Raw genomic sequence first — 22,662 nt, forward strand, 5'->3', positions numbered from 1 at the left:
AACTCCATGATGCTATGACTGGTGCAACTCCCTTGTAGGCACCCTGCAAACCCTCTTATTGAAAATGGAAGTGTTGTGACATTATTGATAATACACACCTCTTTATCTCTCAGGGCTTCTATGACATCCTTCAAAGTGTTACATTCCTCCGTTAATTCCTGCACTACAATAAACTGCTCTCTTTTTAGTGCATCCGATTCCGAGATATGCCGGGTCTCCATATCCATTATCTCAGCAGCATGTAGCTCCTGCATTTTGTCAATTTTTTCACTGAATTCTTTGATGATTTCTGCAACTTCCTCTGCAGAACACCCATTCTGTAAATCAATCTGAATTTCCTCATTTTTGACAAGGAGCTGTGATGTTTGGTTGCAGCTGTTGATGTGCAGGGCTTTGTCAGTCTGACATGCTGCATCACTTCTATTGATACAAACACTCTCTAACTTTTCAATGCACTTTTCCTTTCTTACATAATTTTCAATTTTCTCTTCTGCCTCAGCCAGCATATCTTTGGTTTGCCTTAGATCTTCTTCAAGACGAAGTAAACTTGTTTCTTTTACCTAGAAATGGATCAGAATTACAGGTGTTTCAAATACCTTTTTCAAAGCATCGAGTTTAAAACATCTGAAGTGGTTTAAAAGTGGACAAAAAGTCAGATTTTTATTGTTGGCAGCCAGTGGCCATTACAATGTAACTCACAAAAACAAACAAGGGAATCCAACTGTAAGTTAAACACGGACATTTTCAGAAATAGAAGTTGTACAAACATAAAATGGTAAAGTTAGTTAAATTGTTTAATTTAAAAACCCCATAGGTAGCTTTGGGCACATTTATGTGGAAAAACATCATGCAAATTGATATAAGAATAAGAATACCACCCTTCAACCAAACAGTCTTTTATGAAAATATTGCAAGCAATCATTAGCTCAAAATGAAATAATTATGGCAATGTTCAGTTCTTACCATTAACTGCTCATTAAGTTTTTCTGCCTTTTCTCTGTAACTATTAAGCTCTTCCTTAGCAGCAACAGACTCAGCTCTGATTCTCTCTAGTTCAGGATCATCAGACAGTATATTTCTTTCTTTGTTTTCACTCAATTCTTTAGCCACCTGTACAGCAATGTACAAAAAAACCCCAATTTTGTGACTATAAGCCCAGGCATGTTTTGCTTATTTGCTACTACAACCCTGATATCATGATTCCTCGTGACATAAGCTGTGTAACAAAGCTTTAAGTAGTTCATTAGGTTGCTAACCAATGAAATCAGGACCATGCAGCTAAGATGCGGTGTCTCTGAAGCGCTCTGGGTCATTAAAGAAGTCCGTTGAAGCATTTGAAAAGGCCACTGAGTACTACAATACAGATATTGGCCTAGTGTGCATATTCAGCAGGTCATGGCAAGTCATAGCTTACCACAGGCTTCCTCAACCTCGGCCCTCCAGATGTTTTTTAATACTACAATTCCCATCATCCCTGACCACTGGTCCTGTTAGTTAGGGATCATGGGAGTTGTAGGCCAAAAACATTTGGAGAGCCGAGGTTGAGGAAGCCTGACTTACCACATCATGCATACCAGGCCAGTATTACCTTTAGCACTTAGAGCACAACAGAATGGCATTAAATGGAATAACCTAAAGCTACGATTCCAAGAGTCCATTGCCGAGCAAAGTGCTTCTTTGAATGTGCTACAACTTGTCTGAAGCTACTTGCATTGAATCAGCAAGAGAAAATGTCTACTCATTTTCAGCAGCGGTTATTTGAAAGGCACAAGCAGTAGCAGTTGGTGGGCAGAGCAGGGTGGGGCTGTACTGCTTAGCTTGCGTCCCAATGCTGGGGTCACTGCCAGTTACTGGCGGGCAGCAGGGATGCTGGCATATAGCAGGTGATGCAGCACCGTCAATCTGGAACTCCCACCACTTGCCTGCAATGCACCAACTTCTCCACTGCCTTGCTCCCTCCCCATCTCAGAAACTAGCAAGAGACCCAGGTACTGGGAAACCAGGTAAGCAGCTCCTTCCCACTCCAACCTGCAGACTGCACAAAAAGAAACCAAAGTATTTCCAGCAGGAGGGTAGACGTTCACACATGGTCTTTGGAATCCATCCTCAGAAACAGTAATACTTAATTGGGTGACCTTTTAGAATTTACTGAAGTATATGGATGGGAAGGTGCTTCTTTCTACCTTGCAGAGTTATGCAGCTAGTATTATTATAATCTGATAGAACGGCAATAGTTCATGATAAGCAAAGCGAAAAGATACAAGTTTCCTTACAACTGAGAAATCTGTTGCCCACTGTGCAAGGAGACTTGATGAACTATTGCAGAAACATTTCTGGTCATGTATATGGTGTTTTCCAACATCACCTCACCCATATTTTGTGAAAAGTCACCTACTCCATAAAAGAAGAATGAGCAGCCATTTTCAGGCCACACACACCTGAGCAGTAAGCGCTTTTTCTTGCTTAGAACTCTTTGCTTTCTCCTTTTTGTGCTTTTCTTCTACTTCTGCTAGTAGCTGGTGAAGTTCAGCAAGTCTCTCTTCCTTCTCCTTTGCTTCCTTCTGTGCAATTTCTACCTTTGCTTTTTCTAGCTCCAGGCTGCCCTGTGTACCTGCCAGCTGGCTCTCCATTTCCAAAAGTTTGTTGGATAATGAAGATAATATAGAACCTGCATCTTCTCCAGGCGTGCTGTTTCCTTTCTCCGCTGAAATAGTTTTTATAGCTTCTAAGGCGTCTCCTGAAACCACCTGCATTTCTTGGAGAAGTTTACTTTGCTCCAGAACTGCTTTCAGCTGAGCTTGACTCACAAGGGCTGCAGCAACTTTCTGCTCAAGCGTTTCTTCCAGCGCTGTTATTTTCTGTTTAAGCACCACTGACTCAGCCTGGGCTTGCTCTTTTAAATCCGTGAGCTGATTGCAATGTTGCTTTAGCTCTGAATCCTTTTCCTCCAAAGCCTCTTGAAGCTGCTGCAACTTTGTGCTGGAAGAATCTTTGGCATTTTCCTCCTCATAGCCAAGAGGGGTTTCATTTTTTAACATTTTAGTTTTCTTCTGACTTTCAGTTTTCAGTTGGCTTGATCCTCGTATTTCTGCCACACCACTGTCCATCTGCGTGTTTCTGTGTATTCCTTCCTTTTTCTCATGTTCTTTCTTCAGTGCATCTACTTCTTTCTCCAACTTGCTCATCTTTAATTTTGTTTCCTCAAGTTCATTCTTCATGACAGAAACCTCTACATATTTATTTTCCACTTGTTTCACCAAAGCTTCCTTTTCTGCCAACATGACATCAAGCTGGTATTTTAAGTTATCTGCATCTTCCTGAGTCAAAGAAAAGTCCAGAGGTACTTTGTGCTCAATATTTGCCAACTCCTGCTGGAGTTTTTCAATAACGTCATTTAGCTGCTCAAGTTCCTGTTCGCTGTTTTGCTTCACACGTTCCTGATCGCTCTTTAAATATTCTATTTGGGCCTCCAGTTCCCTTATGTGCTCATTTTTGCCGTCAATCACCTAGGTGGTCAAAGAAATAAAAAATATTTAATTATCCAAAAGAGGTAGACAGTTCTGGAATTGATTCCAACAACTTGCTTACATAAACAACTCCTCATATTATCAATATATGATTGATTGCATAGTGCCAATCAATCCACCTTCACATGGAAGTTTTAAGAACCTAATGTTTCTGAGAGTTATTTAAGAATTTTGGTTTGTCCAAACATAAACTTCATGGTATTTTCCACTTAAATGTTTCAAGTTCTGGAAAATATAAAATTCACTGGAGAATATAAAATTCACTGGACTTTGTGTTCAAAGGGACTATATGCAGGACCAAGTTGCTTCATAGTGCTTTTTGATCAATTATGTCTGCAGATATACAAGCAGCTTAGAGAGTAATTTGTGTAACTCTAATTCAACTGATATTTTCACTGCCAGAACTATTCCTATATCTCAGCTCCTCAGCTTCATTCTAGTTACTGAATTCCCATTTGCGATTTGCAAAAAAGAACTCTCCAGAGTGCTGGTTATTTCGACAAAACCACCGTTATATCCCTAGTTACTAGAACTTAACATTATTTTCCACAGTCCAAACATACAACAAAAAAATGAATAAGTAAGGATCCTGATCGGTCTCCTAAGTTACAGAATCATAGGGTAATTTCCACATCTTCCTACACTGATGAAGTTGCTATATTATCTAAGTACAGTCGTACCTTGGAAGTCAAACGGAACCCGTTCCAGAAGTCCATTTGACTTCCAAAACGTATGGAAATCAAACTGCAGCTTCTGATTGGCTGCAGGAAGCTCTTGCAGCCAATCAGAAGCTGTGGAAGCCCCATGGGATGTTTGGCTTCCAAAAATAGTTCACAAACCAGAACAGTCACTTCTGGGTTTGTGGCATTTGGGAGCCAAAACATTCAAAAACAAAGCTGTTCGAAAACCAAGATACGACTATATATGGCTGGAAAAAAGAGAAACTCATACAATCAACACCTCATATCTTTTTTCTTTTTTTTTAAAGGTGGGATACATTTAACAACGTAAGAAGAGCCATGTTGGGTTAGGTCAAAAGCCCACCTAGTCCAGCATCCTGGTCTCTCAGTGGCCAACCAGATGCCTATGGGAAGCCCATAGCACTATCTCCACTTGTGATTCCTGACATGCATTCAGATGCATACTGCCTCTAATAGTGAGAGAGAACATAGCCACTGTGGCTGGTAGCCATTTGACTGAGAGAAAAAAGAACCGGTGACTATTCAAAAGCTGTGAAATCATGACTTTACAAAACAGTGGCAACTATACAGATGTAAGAGATTTTGTAAGGGGGCGGGGAAGGACACTATGAAGTAAAAATAATAAAGCATATTATTTCACTGGTGTATTATTATGAAGAAGGCAAAATGATCCAAGAGATAAGTTGCCAACCATACAAGGAATGTTCCAGAATTTTATCTAAAAGAAATCTGTTTAGAAAGAGGGAAAGGTGTAAAGACCAAGTAAGAAGATTCAAATTATTCAGAGAAATAATTTAGAGGAAGATAGAAGTAGCTACATGGGGAAGGTGTGCTTTAGAAACCTCAGGAAGAGTTTCAATGCTAGGAATTCAAAGGTAGAAACAGAAAGAGAAGTATAAATAGAATGGATTCAAAAGACCAATGTAGAATAGCTGAAATATTGGCTTTGAATAGATGACAGTGATTGATTTATAACAACTTCAAGAATAGAGTTTTGGATGGACTTTGGCCTCACCTAATAAAACTCTTTCTTTTTGCTTTCTCAGCAAAAGGATGCAGAAAGCATTTATTAGCCACCACAAAAATCTTAAAATTAAAAGAAATACAAAAACAACAACAACTAGATGGAACCAGAAAACTCAGAAGCTCTAGATATTTTACATCTTAATGATACAAGATAAAGTCACAGGATTTATGGGAAGCAGTACAAATAATTGTCTTCCTCTTTCCAAAAGATATAGCAATTCCTGAAAAGACATATAAATAAAGCTAGTGAATTCTCTCTATTGCTAATGCAATGGAGGCTGTGTGGAGGACTTGCTACATAACTTGAAGAACAAGTAACATATCTAAATGAGTAGCAGCAGTAGTGATTTTAGGCATGTAGTCATGAAAGGAACAGAAATATGGGATCCTGAAATTGAAAGGAGGAGGGGAGGGAAGATCCAGAACAAGTTTCTCTTTTGAAAACCTGAAAATAGCAGGAATACTATTATAACTTGGAACAGAGAACTATTATGACTCACTAAATTTTGCTTTTCGAAGCACTTTGTTTCACAGTAACTGGCATCAGCACTCTGAAAACTATTAAAAACTGGTCTGCCTTTTGTGCTTTGCTGTAAAATATACACTGACACTCTATCCTAAGTTTGCAAGAAGAATTCAGCAACTTTCTAGAATCACAATTTCAGTTATAAAACGTATTTTTTCTGCAAACCTCTGGCAGAAATTAGGCAAAATCCAGCAGATGGCATTAGAGTACAACCCATTGTATAAATACTTGTACTGGAGATGATACATTTCATTAGCATCCTGATAATCACTACTCAGATTATGTATGTTTATATTGCTCCAGTTATCCTACAGAGGAATTGTGACTAAAATTGCACAATTATCTACCACTACACAGAAATTAAGATTTCAATAAATATATCAAGAGAAAGCAGAATCCACGAGAACTGTATTTTGAAAACCAGGACATGGATTTCTAAATGCACTGTGGCCTAACCCACGTTCTAACATCTTAAACTGTTTCGTTTATACGGAAGTCTTGATTTTACATCTCACAATGAAAAGAGAGGTTCCCACAAAAGATTCCCAAAACCATGTACTTTGTTATCTGTTGTAATTTCAAGTTGCTGTTGCAGTTTTGAAATTTGTTCATGAAGTTCATTTATTTCCTGTTCCTTTTCCTGTATGATCTGCACAAATTTTCCAGCAATTGCATGATGACCCTTTATAGAAGTATCTTCAGGTTTCTGGATAGCTAGTCCCATTTTTTCCATATCCTCCTACAGACAAAAAAACAGCGGCAAATAATGTAACTTGTGTTTCTCTCATTCTTTTCCATTTACAAGATGAATATACAGATATATATTAATATATTCTTTTTAAAAAAGAAGAAACCAGGATGTTATGCATTAAAAGTTTTAAAAACTCATGATTTGCAGATGTGTTCATTCAAGAGAAGAAGATGGGTGGGAAATACCGGATTTCCTTTCCAGATAATTACCTTGAAAAATTTATTCTCTTGCTCAAGTTCTTGTTGTCTTGTAGTGGACTCTTTGTGCTGGATTTCTAATTGCATGTGCAACTGTTGTACTTCTTCGTTTTTGTTTTCTAGTTCCTCGCGAAACTGCTCTAATTGTTCTTCAAGATTTATGATCTATATACCCAAGGTAAGTGTCAAAGGGATAACGTCTTTTAAACAAGCAAAAACCATAAAAATAAAAAAACTGTTCTGCAATCTTACGACCATACTTATTTTCAGAAACAAATGTTTGTATTTAATTTCTAATTCTAAAGTCTTTTAAAAAAATACTCAATTTTACAATGAACGTGGAGAATTCTGGATGGATGCTAGCTCATTTCTTCTATTCCCCCATTCTCAATATAGCACTAGATATACAATGGCTACACACATCCTGAAGATTATTCCAGAGATGTTGTTCCTTCAGGAAGGTGACAAAGGACCTACAAGAGCTGGTGGGGCTATTATCTGTGGCTGAGGGCACAGTGATTCAGCACCCTGAGATTTTAAATGGGCATCCACAATTATATCAGCATGGTGCATTGCACTTTGTGGCTAGAAAACACTGCAGAGTGGCACAATAGTAATACTAAACACCCATCAAGTCTGGTGGTGAAGCTGTATAACCTGTAGATGACTCAGGTTTTTTAAGAGGCAACTGTGATCTCCTAGGCTAAAAGTATCCAAACTGACCAGGTGGCTGGGTATGGGGAGACCACAAGTTGTGTAACAGGGTTTGGAAAAGGGCATGTGCTGGCCTCTTCCAGACATCATTCCCCTCCACAATGAGCTAAGCAACATTTGAGCTGGCTTATATCTAAGCAGCAGCAGCCATAACATACCATGGCCCTGCCTTTGCCTTGGGGCTCCCAAGCTATGTGGTCGCATATACATTTGCCATGAATGTGGTATGTGGCTCTCTTTGCTCCTCTTACCTCCACTCAGGGGGGACAGTTTCATCTAGGCCACATGTCTGGCCCGCAGAAGAAAGCCAGGCTCATACAATGGAGCCATGTGACTATTCTGACCCTCTGCACACTCTGCATCCTGTGAAGTTGGACTGAAATGGATTATATGAAGTATTAACTTATCTGAATAATTGAAAGGGATACTCTACCTCTTTTTCTTTCCTGTCTACAGCTTCTTGCTCAGCCTGTAACTGTGCTTCAAGGGGCAATTCTCCCCTTATTGTTGTAGAGGCAAACTGCTTCCTTTCCTCCACCTTTAAAGTAAGGATATTAGCTATCACATCTCTTTAATTCACAATTAAATAACTGAATGTTCTTGTTGATAATAAATATATAAAAACATTGTCCACAAAAAAATACCTTTTGCAAACTGTCTGCACTGATCATTAAAGCTTGTTCCAGTTCTCTGATTCTGCACTCTAATTTCTCAATTTCTTCGTTCCGTTCTTGCACATCTCTCTGAAGTTGCTCCTTAGAGAGCAAAAGCTCACTGCATTTGTCTGTTTTTTCTTTGAGGTGATTTGTTAACTGCTCAACCTGGTGACAATAGGCAGGAACGATATTTCAAACCTCTTGAAATATTAAGGATGAAGAACTCTTTTGATGAAGGCTCTAGAAGATGTATGCTAATGTAGGTCATAAGTTCAAACACAAATTTACTATAACGTTAACCAAGTTAAATTGCGTAGGAGAAAAAGAGGCAGGAAGTAAGAAGAAAGCTTTCAGTCTCTGAAGTATTTAGGTACAAGGAGCTACTTACTAACCAGAAGCCAAGAGAATAAAGGCAAGTAAGATGGAAGACTCAAGAGAAAGCACATTGAGAGGAAAGAGAGGATGTTGGCCGCCACGCATACTGAAATGGAATGTTCAGTTATGAGGCAGTCAGAAAGACCTCATTGAGAAAGAAGTAGTAATTGGCCAAAGAAAGATAGCAAGTGAAAACCAATTAACAAAACACTCCCCAGTGGGTGGACAGCTACCAGTTCAAACTGTATGTACAACAGACAGAAATTACGCAGAAGCTCAAGCCTGCCAAATTAAAAAGGATGTTGTTTCACAAACACAAATTAAACAAAACCCAAGAGTGAGTTGTTGAACTCTTAAAAGATTTATTTCAACTTTCACAGGTGGAGTATTTCATCTGATGAATGAAGGGTTACCTGCAACTTCTTCCAGATTAGAGACTGATGTATGGACAAACATATAGACAGACACAGGCAGGCTGGCAGGCAGACAGAGTTGCAGGGAGGAAAGAACACTAGAGTGCAAAACCACGATTACTTCCTGATATGATATGGTTGCTGTGATTATTTTCCACAAATTTGAGATTTGCATAGAAACATCGTAGAACCACCTTTGCCAAGATACTGCTATAACTCTGTAGATTAGTCCCATTGCTGAGGCTAGTTGCAGCTATAGTGCAAAACATCTGGTAAGTACCAGGATGTTTGTGCTGCAGTTGTACCCATAGACCTTTGGGTCCACGGTTTGCACTTCCCCCACTTTATCAGTCTCTCTGTGGTGTTAGCTGACAAAGTGGGCTCTAGTTCACAAAAGCTTATGCTTCAATAAAAGTCTTTAAACATGCTTCAAAATATTTTGTTTTTATTGAAACAGGTGAACATGCTTCACCCCTGGAATGTGTCACAAATTAAAACTATGTCAGCTACGCCTGCCACATGGAAAAAACACTGCCCTAATTCAAAAAGAAAGATAAACAACCACAAAAGATGCATATCTTTCTGTATTAATGATAAAAGGGAAATTTACAAAATTCTAAGTTTTCCCTTTCATTATCCCTGTTCAGTAAATACAAATCATCTATTCAATCTTCCCAGTGAATCCCACAGAGCCTCTGCTCCAACCTACTTTGCATACGGCCTTTGGAACTCACTTTGATTTTGTCAAGTGTGTTGACTGACTGCATTGGGACTACCATAAGGAAATAAATGAACTAAAAACCACACCTGAAAAAAAACTATGGTTTTGGCTATTAATTCTACAAATAAGTGGTTATAATAATGTGTAGCCCAATTGCATGCAACAGACCTTATTTGTTCAAAGTAAATATGTGAAGGATTGCAGCCTTTAGCTTAATTCAAATCTTATTTTTCTGGTTTGTTAACTGACATTAAGACAGAATTCCCCAGTTTGACTATAACAAAGTACTCTGGCTTACTGCGAGACCAGATCTTTGTGCCAAAGCTGGCATGCAATTGGGAAGTAGGATGGGTGACAGAGGAAGATGCAGTCATGACACTTGTCCATGGTCATAAACAAAGGATTATGAAACCTTGGACAGTTGTCCAAACAGAGGACTATATTTTTGTACATTTTCAACATTTCAGTTTATGTATTTATGGTAAAACAAACCAACAAACCTGTATCTTACCTCTCTGTTTTGGTGTTCATTGACTGGCTGAAACCTCTGGGGAATCTTAAGCTGCTGCTCCAGTTTCACAATCTCTTGCTGGAAAACATCTCTCTCATGCTCCCTATCAATCGCCTGTTCCTGAAAATGTAACCATTATATTTCTTATGGCAAACATGTTCAAATGAACTTCAAAATTAACTCATGGTATCTTGTTTTCAATTTTACTTAAAACTAAACAAGATTTCCAAAATGAATGTAATGATACCACAGTGCTTCTACTTTTATCAATAACACACACACACGCACACACACACACACACACACACACACACTTATATTAAAACATCTGTTACCAGTAAATAGCAGAAGCCCACAGAAAATCAACTTTCTAGTTGGAACATAACCACTGATGTTTTATCAAAGTACTGTAGTCAGATAAGCAGGTAGATATTTGGCACATGCCTTATTGTCTATATACATTTGTGGCAGGGCTGATAGTAATACATTTTTATATACAGTATAGTGCCATTGCAGACAGCCAAGGCAGAACCTAAATATTGTAGATGCTTGACTGGCAATTCTTTTTCTGGCACAGAGCTTAATGTGCTTGCTTGTACTTTAGGCTACTCTTTAGATATCAACTCAAATGTGCCACCTTAATAAATACACAAATGCTTGGGGCCATCTCTAGAATACAGTCATACCTCATGTTATGGACGCTTCAGGTTACATGTTTTTGGGTTATGGACCGTGGGAAACCCGGAAGTACCAGAACGCTTCAGGATGCGAACGCTGCAGGTTGCGGGCGTGCCTCCATCACAGATTACGTCCGCAACCCAAGGTTCCACTGTACTATGACTAATGATTCTATATTACTCATCATGTCTGGAAAAATACATCTCTAAAATATAACCATCTTATCTCACACATTGTTTCATAAGATGTCAGGGTGTGGCTATATGCTTTCCTAAAGTATTTTTCAAGGTCCGAAATAATTTTTTTTATTATTATCAAGTCTGCATTTAACAAATTTTAAATTCTGAAATTGTGATCAACATTGTTCTTCATTCCTTTTAAGAACACCTACATTTTTAATGTGCATTAAAAAAAAAAGTAATCTGCATCAAAATGTAAAAACGCACAGAAAGCTTTTTTAATGTGCAGTATTAACTAAATTAGAGTATGGCCTTTTTGTCTCTCTCCCACTTTTTAAAAATTCTGTCATATATGGCTAGCAGGATTTCAACCCATCTCTTACTTACATCTAGAAATTTTTTTGTTTTCTCAAGCTGTTTCTCCAGAGCTTGGTTTTGTTGCCTTAGATCCATCAGTTCTGCATTTTTTTCATGCTCCAGTTCCAAATATCGGCTGACCTGCTCCTCTATATCAGTTTCCAGTGCCTTCACCTGCTTTTGAAGGTAGTCATATTCTTTTTCTGCTTGCCGCTGCACCTCTATTTTTTCCTTCATGAGCTTTTCTGTTTCCGCCAGCAACTCTGTTTTATAAAGGCATCAGTTGTTGTTTCGGATAGGAAGAGTTAACTCAGCCTATCAGAACAAATTCACTCCCAAAACAATGTATTCATGCTATAGTATAATAAAGGATGGAAATAGGTTTGGGTTTTACCAGAATTATGTGGTATCTCTCAATAAAAAGAGGGAGGTATGGAAGGAAGATATCACAAAAAAGTCATACAAAACCCCAGAATGAAAGCTGAAACACTCTCAGTTTACTTTAGGACACACCAATTTTAAGGATTAATCATGTACATGGGTCACCGTAACAAATCATAACTGCATATATTTCATTCAGTACTGGGGGAAATGTATGATGGCATTAAAACCCAACTGTCTTCTCATCCAGTAGGACTGATCCAAGTTAACAAAAAAAATGGTCCATGAAATGGCACATACAACGTTTAAATGTGAAAACACTATAGACCTTCACCTGGTGAGTTATAGAAAGGACAGCGAAGGAAATTTCTTACCTGCAACGGAGATTTTCTGTCTTTGGTGTTGTGTTTAAACACCTTACTTCCCCTGTCCCCTGCCCTTCATTTTTTAAAAAATGCTTTTCACGATGTGGGGAAATGCTAGCCCACAGTGGCCTACTGGAACAGATTGCCTTCCAATGCCACTCCAGTCACACTGGATGTTGGAGGCCTTATTGGACTATCTGGTGACACTGATGCTTTCTGTGTCGGCAACACGAATGTGATAAGGAGACGTCGGAGTCGCTCCAGCACATCATGTTCACTTGCCCCCTGTTCAATGTGCCACGGGCAAATTTGTTGGGATCAATCATACAGAAACTAGAGGGTACCCCACCAAAATTCCACCTTGCTCAAATTTTGCAGGATAAGGATACCCATACGACCCTGAATGTGGCTAGGTTCCTGGTCGCTGTCCTCACCCAAAAGCGACGCCAAGGAGCACTACAAGCTAACTAAGGCGTAGTATGCCATTCCATTTTATAGTATTTTATTGTTACTGTGGTGTTTTAGCGACTGTTTTTTCCCCCATGTGCACAAGCTGTTATTTATGTGTTGTTTTTACCTGTATGGGCCTATGGCCGTAATAAATATTATTGATATTGTCGGCAACACTCCTTCTGGGATTTGGGCTACATTAACGTGAACAGGAGGCGCATTGTGATCTCTTCCCAGCAGAGCTAAGGCTTCCAATACACAGAGGGGACGTGCTTAGTCAACTCCCACTAAATTGGGCTCATCATGCACACATTTCCTAACATTTTGTATAGCCAAAAACAATATCAGGATAAACGCTTTATAATGTGATTCACCAGTATAATAGATACAGATACTGCAATCACAAAATGCTTGTCGATTTTTTAAATGAGGAATACTGCAGAGTAATGGATTTATGGATAAGGATCTTTTATCATATAAATGAAAGAAAAAGGGGGGAAAAGTCACCAGATAGTGGCCATTTTGCATTACACAATACAGAATATTTGGGGACCATCATCTTACATCATGCTTGCTTGCTTAAACATCGTATGTCAATACAGAAGTCATATTTGGCAAAAGTATTATCAACCAATGTATTTGCAGTTTTAAAAGCAAAGTATTACTACTACCTGTGCTCGCAAACTAATTGACTAAGATGATGGTTATTAAATGAATCTGCTTCACTTTACTAATGTATTGCACTTAGAAATTGTGAGCAACTGTTAAAAAGAAAGTTGTGAGTATGAAACACAGTATCAAAGCTGCAGCCCAGTAAAAGTTAATGTCAGTAAGCTGAAAGCCCAAAGAGAGACCATGATTAGCAAGTGTCAGTAGCTGTTAAATCTGCCACCCAATGAAAGATTGGCCATGCAATATACAAACACACCTGCTTGGGAAGCTGCATCGACTGCAGCATCTACTAGGCCTAGGAGAACAGAAAAAAAACAAGAAGCAAAGTAATTCACATGCCATCTATAGCTTTCTTAAGGTGTAATACTGTATCAGAAAAATGAAGTTGAAGACAGAATGCTGAGTTCAGTGAAAATGCCTGATGATGTAAGAAATGTGTCATTAATCTGTTAAGTACGATAGTTAAGTGTTTTTCTACTATTTTAATGTGGAATATCCATTTATTTTTCCACAAAGTTTCATGAACACACTATAGATGTTCCACTGAAAAGCTCAGGTAATATACCTGCTATTAAATGTACTGATTACTAGATTATTGCAAGAGTCCTAATCTTAATAATTTTACATGATACTTTTATTCAAACGTAATTAACTCACAACTACCTCTTTTGATCATTGTTGCTTCTTCGGCATTTTTTAAAAAAATCTAAAACTTCACATGCTCCTTATAGAATAGAGACGATATTCTTAAGTTAACACCTTTAGCATGTCAATGTACTCTTTACAATAAACACTGTTTCAATAAGATGCCTCTTACTGGGGGAAAAGAGGATTAAAATATGAATTTGTTTATGAAGGCAAATATTAGTTGAACAAACACTTAAGCACATTAAACAAGCTTTGTGTCTTCTTTTTAGAAGCTATCCAGCAAAAAGGAAGGCACAACAGAATACAAAATTTAAAAAATTAGGGGTTTTGCTTCCTGAGCAGTTTCTTTGTGGGGAAAAAAGACAGTATGAGTATTTTTATATAAAAAATCAACTTATACACAATCTTCCTACTCATCAGTTTCTAGCAATCATCTAGTGAATTGGAACACTCTTCAATATCTATACGTATTTCTCCAGTTACATTTAAATATTCTATTTTTTGGACAAAAGCATTAAGGCTCATAAACATTGTGGTGTTATAGTTACAAAGTTGGGTTTAGGTAAAGGAAAGCCCATCTCAGTTCACTAGGTGGCCTTGGGTAAATACAATAATTTAGGCTACCCTATTTCACAGAATTTAAAAGGTAAAATGTTGTTCTGAGCATCTTGAAGGAAGAGGCAGCTGAAAACATAACTAATATATTTTAGCTGAAACAACATTTTGATTGGGTTGGGATAGATTACTCTTGGGGTTTTTTGCAACTATACAATTATATGATTCCATGATTGCATCCCAATATTCCTTATGTATGTTAGTGGGCCTAACCATAAACCCATGTGTTTTCACTTGGGGAAGATTCAATTCAGCTTCCCTATCTGATTGTAAATGCCTTCATCCTTTTGGAAATGTTACTAAGAAAAGGTACATGAATCCTTTGGGGAGAGGAGTTGGGTTGTTAAAGAGACTGAAAGCTGATATGATCTCTTAACTGAAACATCCACTTGCGATAGTAAGAGTTTGGATTGTTCTCTCAGTGGGAAGGTGGCATCTATTGATATGTGTGTATGTGTTTCAAGATGGATTTAGTCCCACCAATACTATTTTTTTAAAAAAATATTTCTACAGGCATCTTAGCATGGTGCCCTTGTTCTCTGCTTAAGGCAAACTGGTGGATTTTTCATGTTTCTCAAAACCTTTTGTGAAGAAGGTAAGGTACTGTTGCAACAGAAGTCAGCTGACCTGATAGGAAAACATACGCTCCCAACCAGTTTTACAAAAGTGAAGTGAAAAATCTGCTAAATAGTAAGTGGTAAAACCAGATAAGATCTTTGGAAGACTGAGGGGAATACATACGTTGTTCTACTGGTCCTGCATCAGCTTTCATAGCATCCTTTTGTCTGAAGAGTAACTCCTTTTCTTCTTGAAGCTGCTGTCTCTCAGCCTCTAGTTCCTGTAATTTGTTACCTGTACAGAGTAGCTCTTGCTCAAGATGGTCTATTGCATCTGTTTTTTCCTGGATTTGCTCTTCCAGAAGTGATTTTTCATCTGCATAGCCATCAATAAGATCTTTAGAAACAAGAAAAATACTGAAATTAACCACAGTGATTTCCAAGCATATATTTCAAAGAAAAGAAAAGTTTTATAAAACATGTTGACAACTCTGACCAGAACGTCAACAGCTGTGGAAGAGCTTTATCCTATGTAATTGAACCTAGAATATTTTTTGCCTTCAATTTCAGTTTCACATTCCCAAAGTGCCATATATTTAATTAATTTTATGAGACAGCTTCTTCATGGGGTGGCAACATGACTATATGTCTACATGCATGTCTGAGTGAAATGTGTGCATGTGTGTATCTGACTGTCATGTTCACACATTAATAGGTGATGATGGGATTCAACACACCATCTGAACAGGCCTAAAGATCTTAAATTCAATAAATTCCAAAGAACCCTACTATGTTAGTGGGCATAATTACATACTAATAAAAGTTGCTTCAAGGTGTTCATTTATCTGTAAAGTGTTTGGGGGCGAATTTTTACTAATAATTTCTTCCTGAAATTATGTATTAAAACTTCATAGACATAAAAATAGGTAGGTCTTAAATTGGTATGAATTCTACTAACCCACTTGTTAACTGTTCATAATTTTTTCAAAAAATACACGTTTAATTTCCCAGCTGTTTTAACAGAATTAAAAACTAGTAAATGCCTTTAATTAATTATTTCAAAGGTTTTGCATATTGTACACAACAAAATGGGCTTTGTCTCAAACACCTTACAATGCCTATTGCAAAAAACAATGGCTGCATTCACACAAGAATGCACAGATGGCTCCCACTTCACATCCCCCCTGGCGGGAGCAACAAATCACAATTCCTGGCTTAGCATTTCACTGAACAGCGGTCACTGTTCCGCTCCAAACTCCCATGTGAGGGCAAGGTTTCTTTAGTATAACGTGTGACTCAGGCCCGTGTAGTTATGATAAATGCAATGTTCTCAAAAGGGACAATAATTAACAATATGCTCATACTGAATCTATTATTATTCTTAGGAAAATATAATTAACCAGAAATTAGTCACCCACTACAGTTTAATGCATCACTACTGCAAATTAGGGTTTTCTTGAACCACTGAATTTCCCCCAGCATAAGATTTGTTGATTTATGAGCTCCCAGATTAGATGCATCAATAAAAAGGTACTTCAACAAGTCTTCACATGTTAAGTTGGTTGTTTCATAGTTGAACAAACCTGAATTATGAGACTACAACACCAGCAGTCCCTTAAAATGATAACGTGAAGATTTATGGACATGTAGATAATGTACCACACCAAAACCCAACTCAGATGAAATACAATTTAGCTTGTTATGCATAAAAAAGCATGTTTGGCAAGCCTTGGTATTTTGAGGGAACACAAACCTAAAGAACTTTATTGCCTCTTCACCAACACAAGAGCTAAACATTCCAAGTACTTTGCAGCTTTATTTGCCCTTTCCCACACTTTAGTTCCACTGAATTTTCTACTGTCCTGAGTTAGATTTCTTGTAAACATGAGAGAATTTGAATTCCTGTACTTGGTTAGGATTCAAAGGAATATTTTAGTTATGTCCAAGGAGCCATGCTAGTCTGGTAGATATTTTCCTTTTAAAAATCTGATCCCCAACTCAAATCAACCTTTGCTTTTCTCTCTCTCTCTCTCTCTCTCTCTCTCTCTCTCTCTCTCTCTCTCTCTCTCTCTCTCATTTTACAACAGATATGCTTTTTGAAGGTAATGGTGGGGTGAGAGTGTTGATGCTAGGTACATGAAATAAGTTGGGCCCACCTTTGAATCCCAATCTTTTTCTTTACTTTCTGAAAGCTTATAAACTTGCTCTTTAGGTAACAGTGGCACCAGGATCTACCAGCCCATGTCAGCCAAACTGATATACCAATGTATAGCTTATGCATCTGGTTACTTGTCCTAGGATGATATTACCATATGAAAAGCAAACTGGACATGTCATAGGACGTGTGGTGAAATGGGTGTTTTTTATTAACAAAACCATTCGATACTATTCAACATAACTCAGCTGGTCAGAAAGGCCCAACAGAGACTTAGTTGGTCAGAAAGGCCCAACAGAGACTCCATTTCCTCAGGGTCTTGCGAAAGAATAATGTTAAACAACAACTGATCAACTCCTTTTACTGGTCCACAATAGAAAGTGTCCTTTCATATTGTATCACAGTGTAGTATGCTGGCCTGACATCCGCAGACAGAAAGTCTCTACAGAGGGTGGTGAATACAACACATGATATCATGGGCTGTCCCTTGAGTCCGCTAGATGACATCGCAAGGGATTGTTGCCTTAGGAGAACAAGAATAATTATCAGGGATGACTCACACCCCAGCCATCACCACTTTAATCTTCTACCCTCGGGCAGGAGATATAGATGTATAAACAGCCATACCAACTGGCTAAAAAATAGCTTCTATCCGTGGGCTGTTTGGCTGTTGAACAGAAAATAACATAGTGAAATTGACTTGCGAGGTGGTGTGTTGTTCGATAAGAAATTGAGTATTTGAGGGGGGGAGCTCAATTAATTTTATTGTACACAGGTTGTACAATGACAATAAAGGTATTATTATTATTACTATGTGAAGCAGGATTGTGTACATGTGCACATACTTTAGAGCTGTAGACACTACTTAACATGTAAAGAGGGTTTTAAATCTTTATGACAGGACAGAAGGCCATAATTTGGACAATTTTTTGTATGAGTGCACATTCATCATTGGAATTCTACCAAACGAGAAAGTTTGCAGTAACTTAAATCTGCCTTTTTTTTTTAAATCAAGGTGACAAAACCAGAATTTAAAGGAGTTGGCTGCTGTAATGTCAGAGATTGTAAATACTGCTCCCAAGAAGCAGTCATGAATCAGATCTTTTTAAAAAAAATATGGCACTCAATTTCATGAGAACTGCCCAAGGGCACATTAGTAAATCACAAACCCTCATTAGAAAGTAGTGTTTATCTTAAGGAAAAATGCAGTTCCACAGATTTCTTTTCACAAATTTTGCAAGCTTGATGAATACTGTTGTTTGTTTTGTTGTTAATAAATAGTCTGAAATAAAGTTATTTCTAGCAGAATCCTATCAACATTTACTCAGAAGCAAGTCCTACTAAATTCAATTAATCTTATTTTCTAGTAAATATGTTTAGGACTGCAGCTTTAACACACAGTTTGTTTGTTTTTTTGTGCTGCTGAAAGCAGCCAGTAAGCAACACAATAATACTTTTAAAGAACAATTCTAAACATCATTTTTTTAAAGAAGCAAAGCACAATTATCCAAAAATTAAAATAATTTCTTTGGCTTTTAGTACAATGTAAGTAATCTATTTTTGTATCAGTCAGAATTTATTTATTAAATGCCAATGTACAGTCTATTACATATGATGATTTCTGTGAATGGTTCAGTGCTGCCAAATTCTGGCTCCTTGATTTATCAACTAAATCATTGACCCATGACTCAAACACCTGTTGATTAATTCAAAGGCTCATTCAAAATCTAGGATCATATGCATTTCAAAGGAGAGCTGGCTGAAAAGTTGAAGTGCTGTAAAACAGAGGCCATCCACCAGCTATAACATGACTTTCCTTGTATTTAATTTTTTTATAATTAGTTAACAAAAAAGTTGTTTAAGTTGAGCCCTAGTTTTTGAATCTTGCCTTTATGCCTTGCTCAGTAAACAGAACTTTTCACAAATAATCTGTGTCTTACCCTGCACTAATGTCTATTGAAAGAATGAGTACAATGGTGATAGGTTTCTATGGCAACAGACATCCTGTTATACAGGTTTAACAGATTCTGAATCATACACAAAATGTGATATTATGAGTAAAGAGCTCATTACTCTTACTTGTGGCATGCAAATTGAGAATATTCACAATGATGATAGCATCGTCTATAAAATACGCCAGAGCTGAACCAACCATGAAAACCCTCATTTTGCAATTTTCTCATCAATAAATGCTTAAGACACTGCTGCTGTCCATTACAGAACAAATGAATGATAATGATGGTCTTAGGATATAACCTTTAATGTAGTTTAACTTGAAGCACAGGTTGAAAAGAAAGAGGTTAGATTATACATTGCAGAAGATTCTGAAATTCCTCTCCCCCTTATTTTCCCCTAACCTTTGCGCAAGATACTCATTTTTTTTTTTTTTATTCTTCATTTCTGCTCTCTGTCTGTCTGTTTCACATTGTGGCTGCTTTCCTTTCTCTCAGAGAGGTATGAATTAATTTTGTTTTCTATTTGCTTGCACCTTCCTTTTCTCTACTGCTGAAAAAGAAGGATAATTTATCCATAACTACCTGAAAATTTGACATGGATTCAAGAGATCACTAAATGAGTTGCTCTATGATTCTGGCGTTTTTTTGGGCGAATAATGCAAATACTGCAAACACTGACATAACAAAGAGAAACGATTTGCTATGCCTTAAACATTTAAAGCCTTGTACAGCAAATGAATCATTACTTACTCTCTGCTTTGCTAAGCTCCAAAGCCAACTGCTCTCTAGCTTTAACCTCTCCATCGAGCCGCTCTTGCAATTCCTCCTGGCATCTGAGCAATTCAGTGGCTTCTTGTTCCTGTTTAAAGGACTCTCGCATCAATTCTGTCTGTGTAACTTTAGCATGTTCAAGCTGTGTGATAAGAGAATGAAAAAGGTTAAAATGTGATGGCTTAAACAAATAAATGTTTACCCAGGTCTTATGCTGGAAACCTGAAATTGTTGTGGAACGATAAATAATCTGGAAAGGATTGGGCCCTTTCATTCATTTCTACAGACTTCTAAATTAGAGGTTTATTGGCCTTACACAATATGGTCAGTAAGATAAGTAAATACCTGCACACCGCAGTATAATAAATCAGTGTCACATGACCATATCCGTGTCCAAGTGCCGGAACTTGACACTTCCTAGCTTACGTCAACTTATGAGAGGCTCATTTTAATGTTCATTACAAACTTTCCCAAACATAATGGAACCCTCAGCACATACTACACATATTATCTCTTGCTACAAATTTTATACAACAGTTCCTAATTAGGATGGTTGAAAAAGAATGTGGAGCAATGGATTTCATGTTGCAAATAATAATTCAACTTCATAAGAAACTTTGGTGTTTTCCACCATGCTCAATTAATACAACATGACATACTACAGGGTAATATTTACTGTGCAACTCCCTCAGATCAAAGGTCGGAGAACCACAATGAAGCAGAAACAACCCTATAGGCAAGGTTCATTAGGCTCTAAAGCTCTTAAGCACATATAAATTAGTACTTGAAAGGAGATGTTGTTTCCCATTGTATATTTTCCATCTATTGTTTAATTTGTGGAAATGTCACCTACTTAACTGACATAATTTTAAAAAACAAACATTGAAAAAGTTCATTTGCCCCCCCCCAAAGCAATTCATCTCAAAAACCAATAGCTCTGAGTCAAAAATCCTGCCTGTCTCTTTTGAATAAATGAGAAATGATGAAGAACCACCTGCTGTAATTATCAGACCAGAATCACAGTAGAGACTTGGGGGAAACAATATTTTTCAAGTCATGTGCTTAAGGTAATTAAGCATATAGCATGACTTTACTTAGAATTTGTTAAAAAAAATATATTATTAGCTCAGTTTAACAAGTGAAAAAGTTCAGAGTCTAGCTGTTAAGGGCAGGTAAGGCTGCTGACATTTCACGTGGTACTCAAATTACAAAATGACAAAACACATATTTGTTTAACTGCAGGGAAGGAAAGAACCCACACCCATGTTTTTATAAGTATGGTGAATGTGTTCACATATTATGTGTCTTGTAATACTATATTCCTCATAGAGCATGGCTCTATCAGAAAAAAAAGCTCTTCTATTTTTATCAACTGTTTTAGCGTTAACAAAGCTAAGGTGGTTGTCACCGGTTAACAATGAAGACATGGGCCAGCAAGCAAAATGTCAAGCAACCCATGCAAACAGAGTTCTAATGCTAAAGCTTCCTGCAGGAGTATATAAAAGGTAAGGGTAAAGGTACCCCTGCCCGTACGGGCCAGTCGTGTCCGACTCTAGGGTTGCGCGCTCATCTCGCCCAAGAGGCCGGGAGCCAGCGCTGCCCGAAGACACTTCCGGGTCACGTGGCCAGCGTGACGAAGCTGCTCTGGCAAGCCTGCACCAGCGCAGCACACGGAAACGCCGATTATCTTCCCGCTATAAAGCGGTACCTATTTATCTACTTACACTTAAGGGTGCTTTCGAACTGCTAGGTGGGCAGGAGCTGGGACCGAACGACGGAAGCTCACCCCGCCGCGGGGATTTGAACCGCCGATCTTCCAATTAGCAAGTCCTAGGCACTGAGGTTTTACCCACAGCGCCACCCGCGTCCCTACTTGGCAGTATATACTTGGGGTTAAATTTTTTTCTCATCCAGCAACGTGGCTTGGCTGTGTGGAAGGCCTCTCAAAATCCAAATCTGCTGTCTGGATGATGACAGATGCACTCATGGAGAACTTCTAGTTTCCTCCACCACCATCCCAGGGAAGGGGAGAAATGTTATCTAGGTATCCCAGCCCCATCACTAAGTCTAAAGGCAGCAAAACTATACCAATATATATAGAGAGACAGAAGTACACCTCACAGTACAGGTCTCAAGTCACCTAGGTCTGCACACATATCGTACATTTAAAGCACAGGAGTCCCCCCCCAAAAAATCCTGGAAACTGTTGTTGAGGGGGGGGAGGGAGACATGTGTTTGAAATGTGCTTCAAATGCATAGTATGCACAAAGCCTCAGTCAGCACATTGTGCCAAAACACAAAATAATATTCCTAAAGGTTATTTAAATTGTACTAAAGATTTCTCTATGCTTTGATTACATGGCAGATAACTATACTTATTGAAAATTCACAGGTGCATTTTACAGAATATACTACTGCATTTTAGTTTAAGTATGCATTTGATATATCTTATTAGAAAGTGACATTAGTATTTCCAGCACTTTCTGTTTCTCTACTCTACACTGAAGCATGGCCAAATTAAACTATTCACTACTAAAGCAGCACATGCAACACACTGCCCAATGTGGGCATTTGATCCTCATTTTGTCATGTGCCTCCTATTATTTTGTCATGTGCCTCCTATTATCTATTATAACAATGTTGCATTCAGCTTTGGGTGCAAACAGAACCATACATTCATTGGAAACGGTCCTTATATTAATAAAGTATGCTTTTTGCTACTTTGCAAATATATTTTACTAAAAGGCATGGAGGGGGGGAA

The 22,662-nt window shown here is 38.0% G+C and overlaps 1 protein-coding gene across 13 annotated transcripts in view; it reads right to left on the bottom strand.

Annotated features, from left to right (window-relative positions):
* The window catches only part of AKAP9 (A-kinase anchoring protein 9), a 111,796-nt gene that overhangs the window by 19,452 nt on the left and 69,682 nt on the right, over positions 1–22,662 (bottom strand). For 9 of the 13 annotated variants that reach the window (XM_081931342.1, XM_081931341.1, XM_081931338.1 and 6 more), the window contains 12 exons: positions 19,881–20,043; positions 15,205–15,417; positions 13,457–13,495; positions 11,363–11,595; positions 10,119–10,238; positions 8,087–8,263; positions 7,876–7,980; positions 6,741–6,893; positions 6,340–6,519; positions 2,439–3,506; positions 964–1,110; positions 99–560 (listed from right to left, as the gene is read on the bottom strand). In XM_081931342.1, the coding sequence (XP_081787468.1) occupies positions 99–560; positions 964–1,110; positions 2,439–3,506; positions 6,340–6,519; positions 6,741–6,893; positions 7,876–7,980; positions 8,087–8,263; positions 10,119–10,238; positions 11,363–11,595; positions 13,457–13,495; positions 15,205–15,417; positions 19,881–20,043 (3,060 nt within the window). The remainder of the gene's footprint in view (positions 1–98; positions 561–963; positions 1,111–2,438; positions 3,507–6,339; positions 6,520–6,740; positions 6,894–7,875; positions 7,981–8,086; positions 8,264–10,118; positions 10,239–11,362; positions 11,596–13,456; positions 13,496–15,204; positions 15,418–19,880; positions 20,044–22,662) is intronic. The other 4 variants (XM_081931337.1, XM_081931340.1, XM_081931335.1 and 1 more) reach the window with 4 other exon arrangements.

The sequence above is a fragment of the Podarcis melisellensis genome (assembly GCF_964234715.1).
Source record: "Podarcis melisellensis genome assembly, chromosome: 12".
NCBI classification, from domain to species: Eukaryota; Metazoa; Chordata; class Lepidosauria; order Squamata; family Lacertidae; genus Podarcis; species Podarcis melisellensis.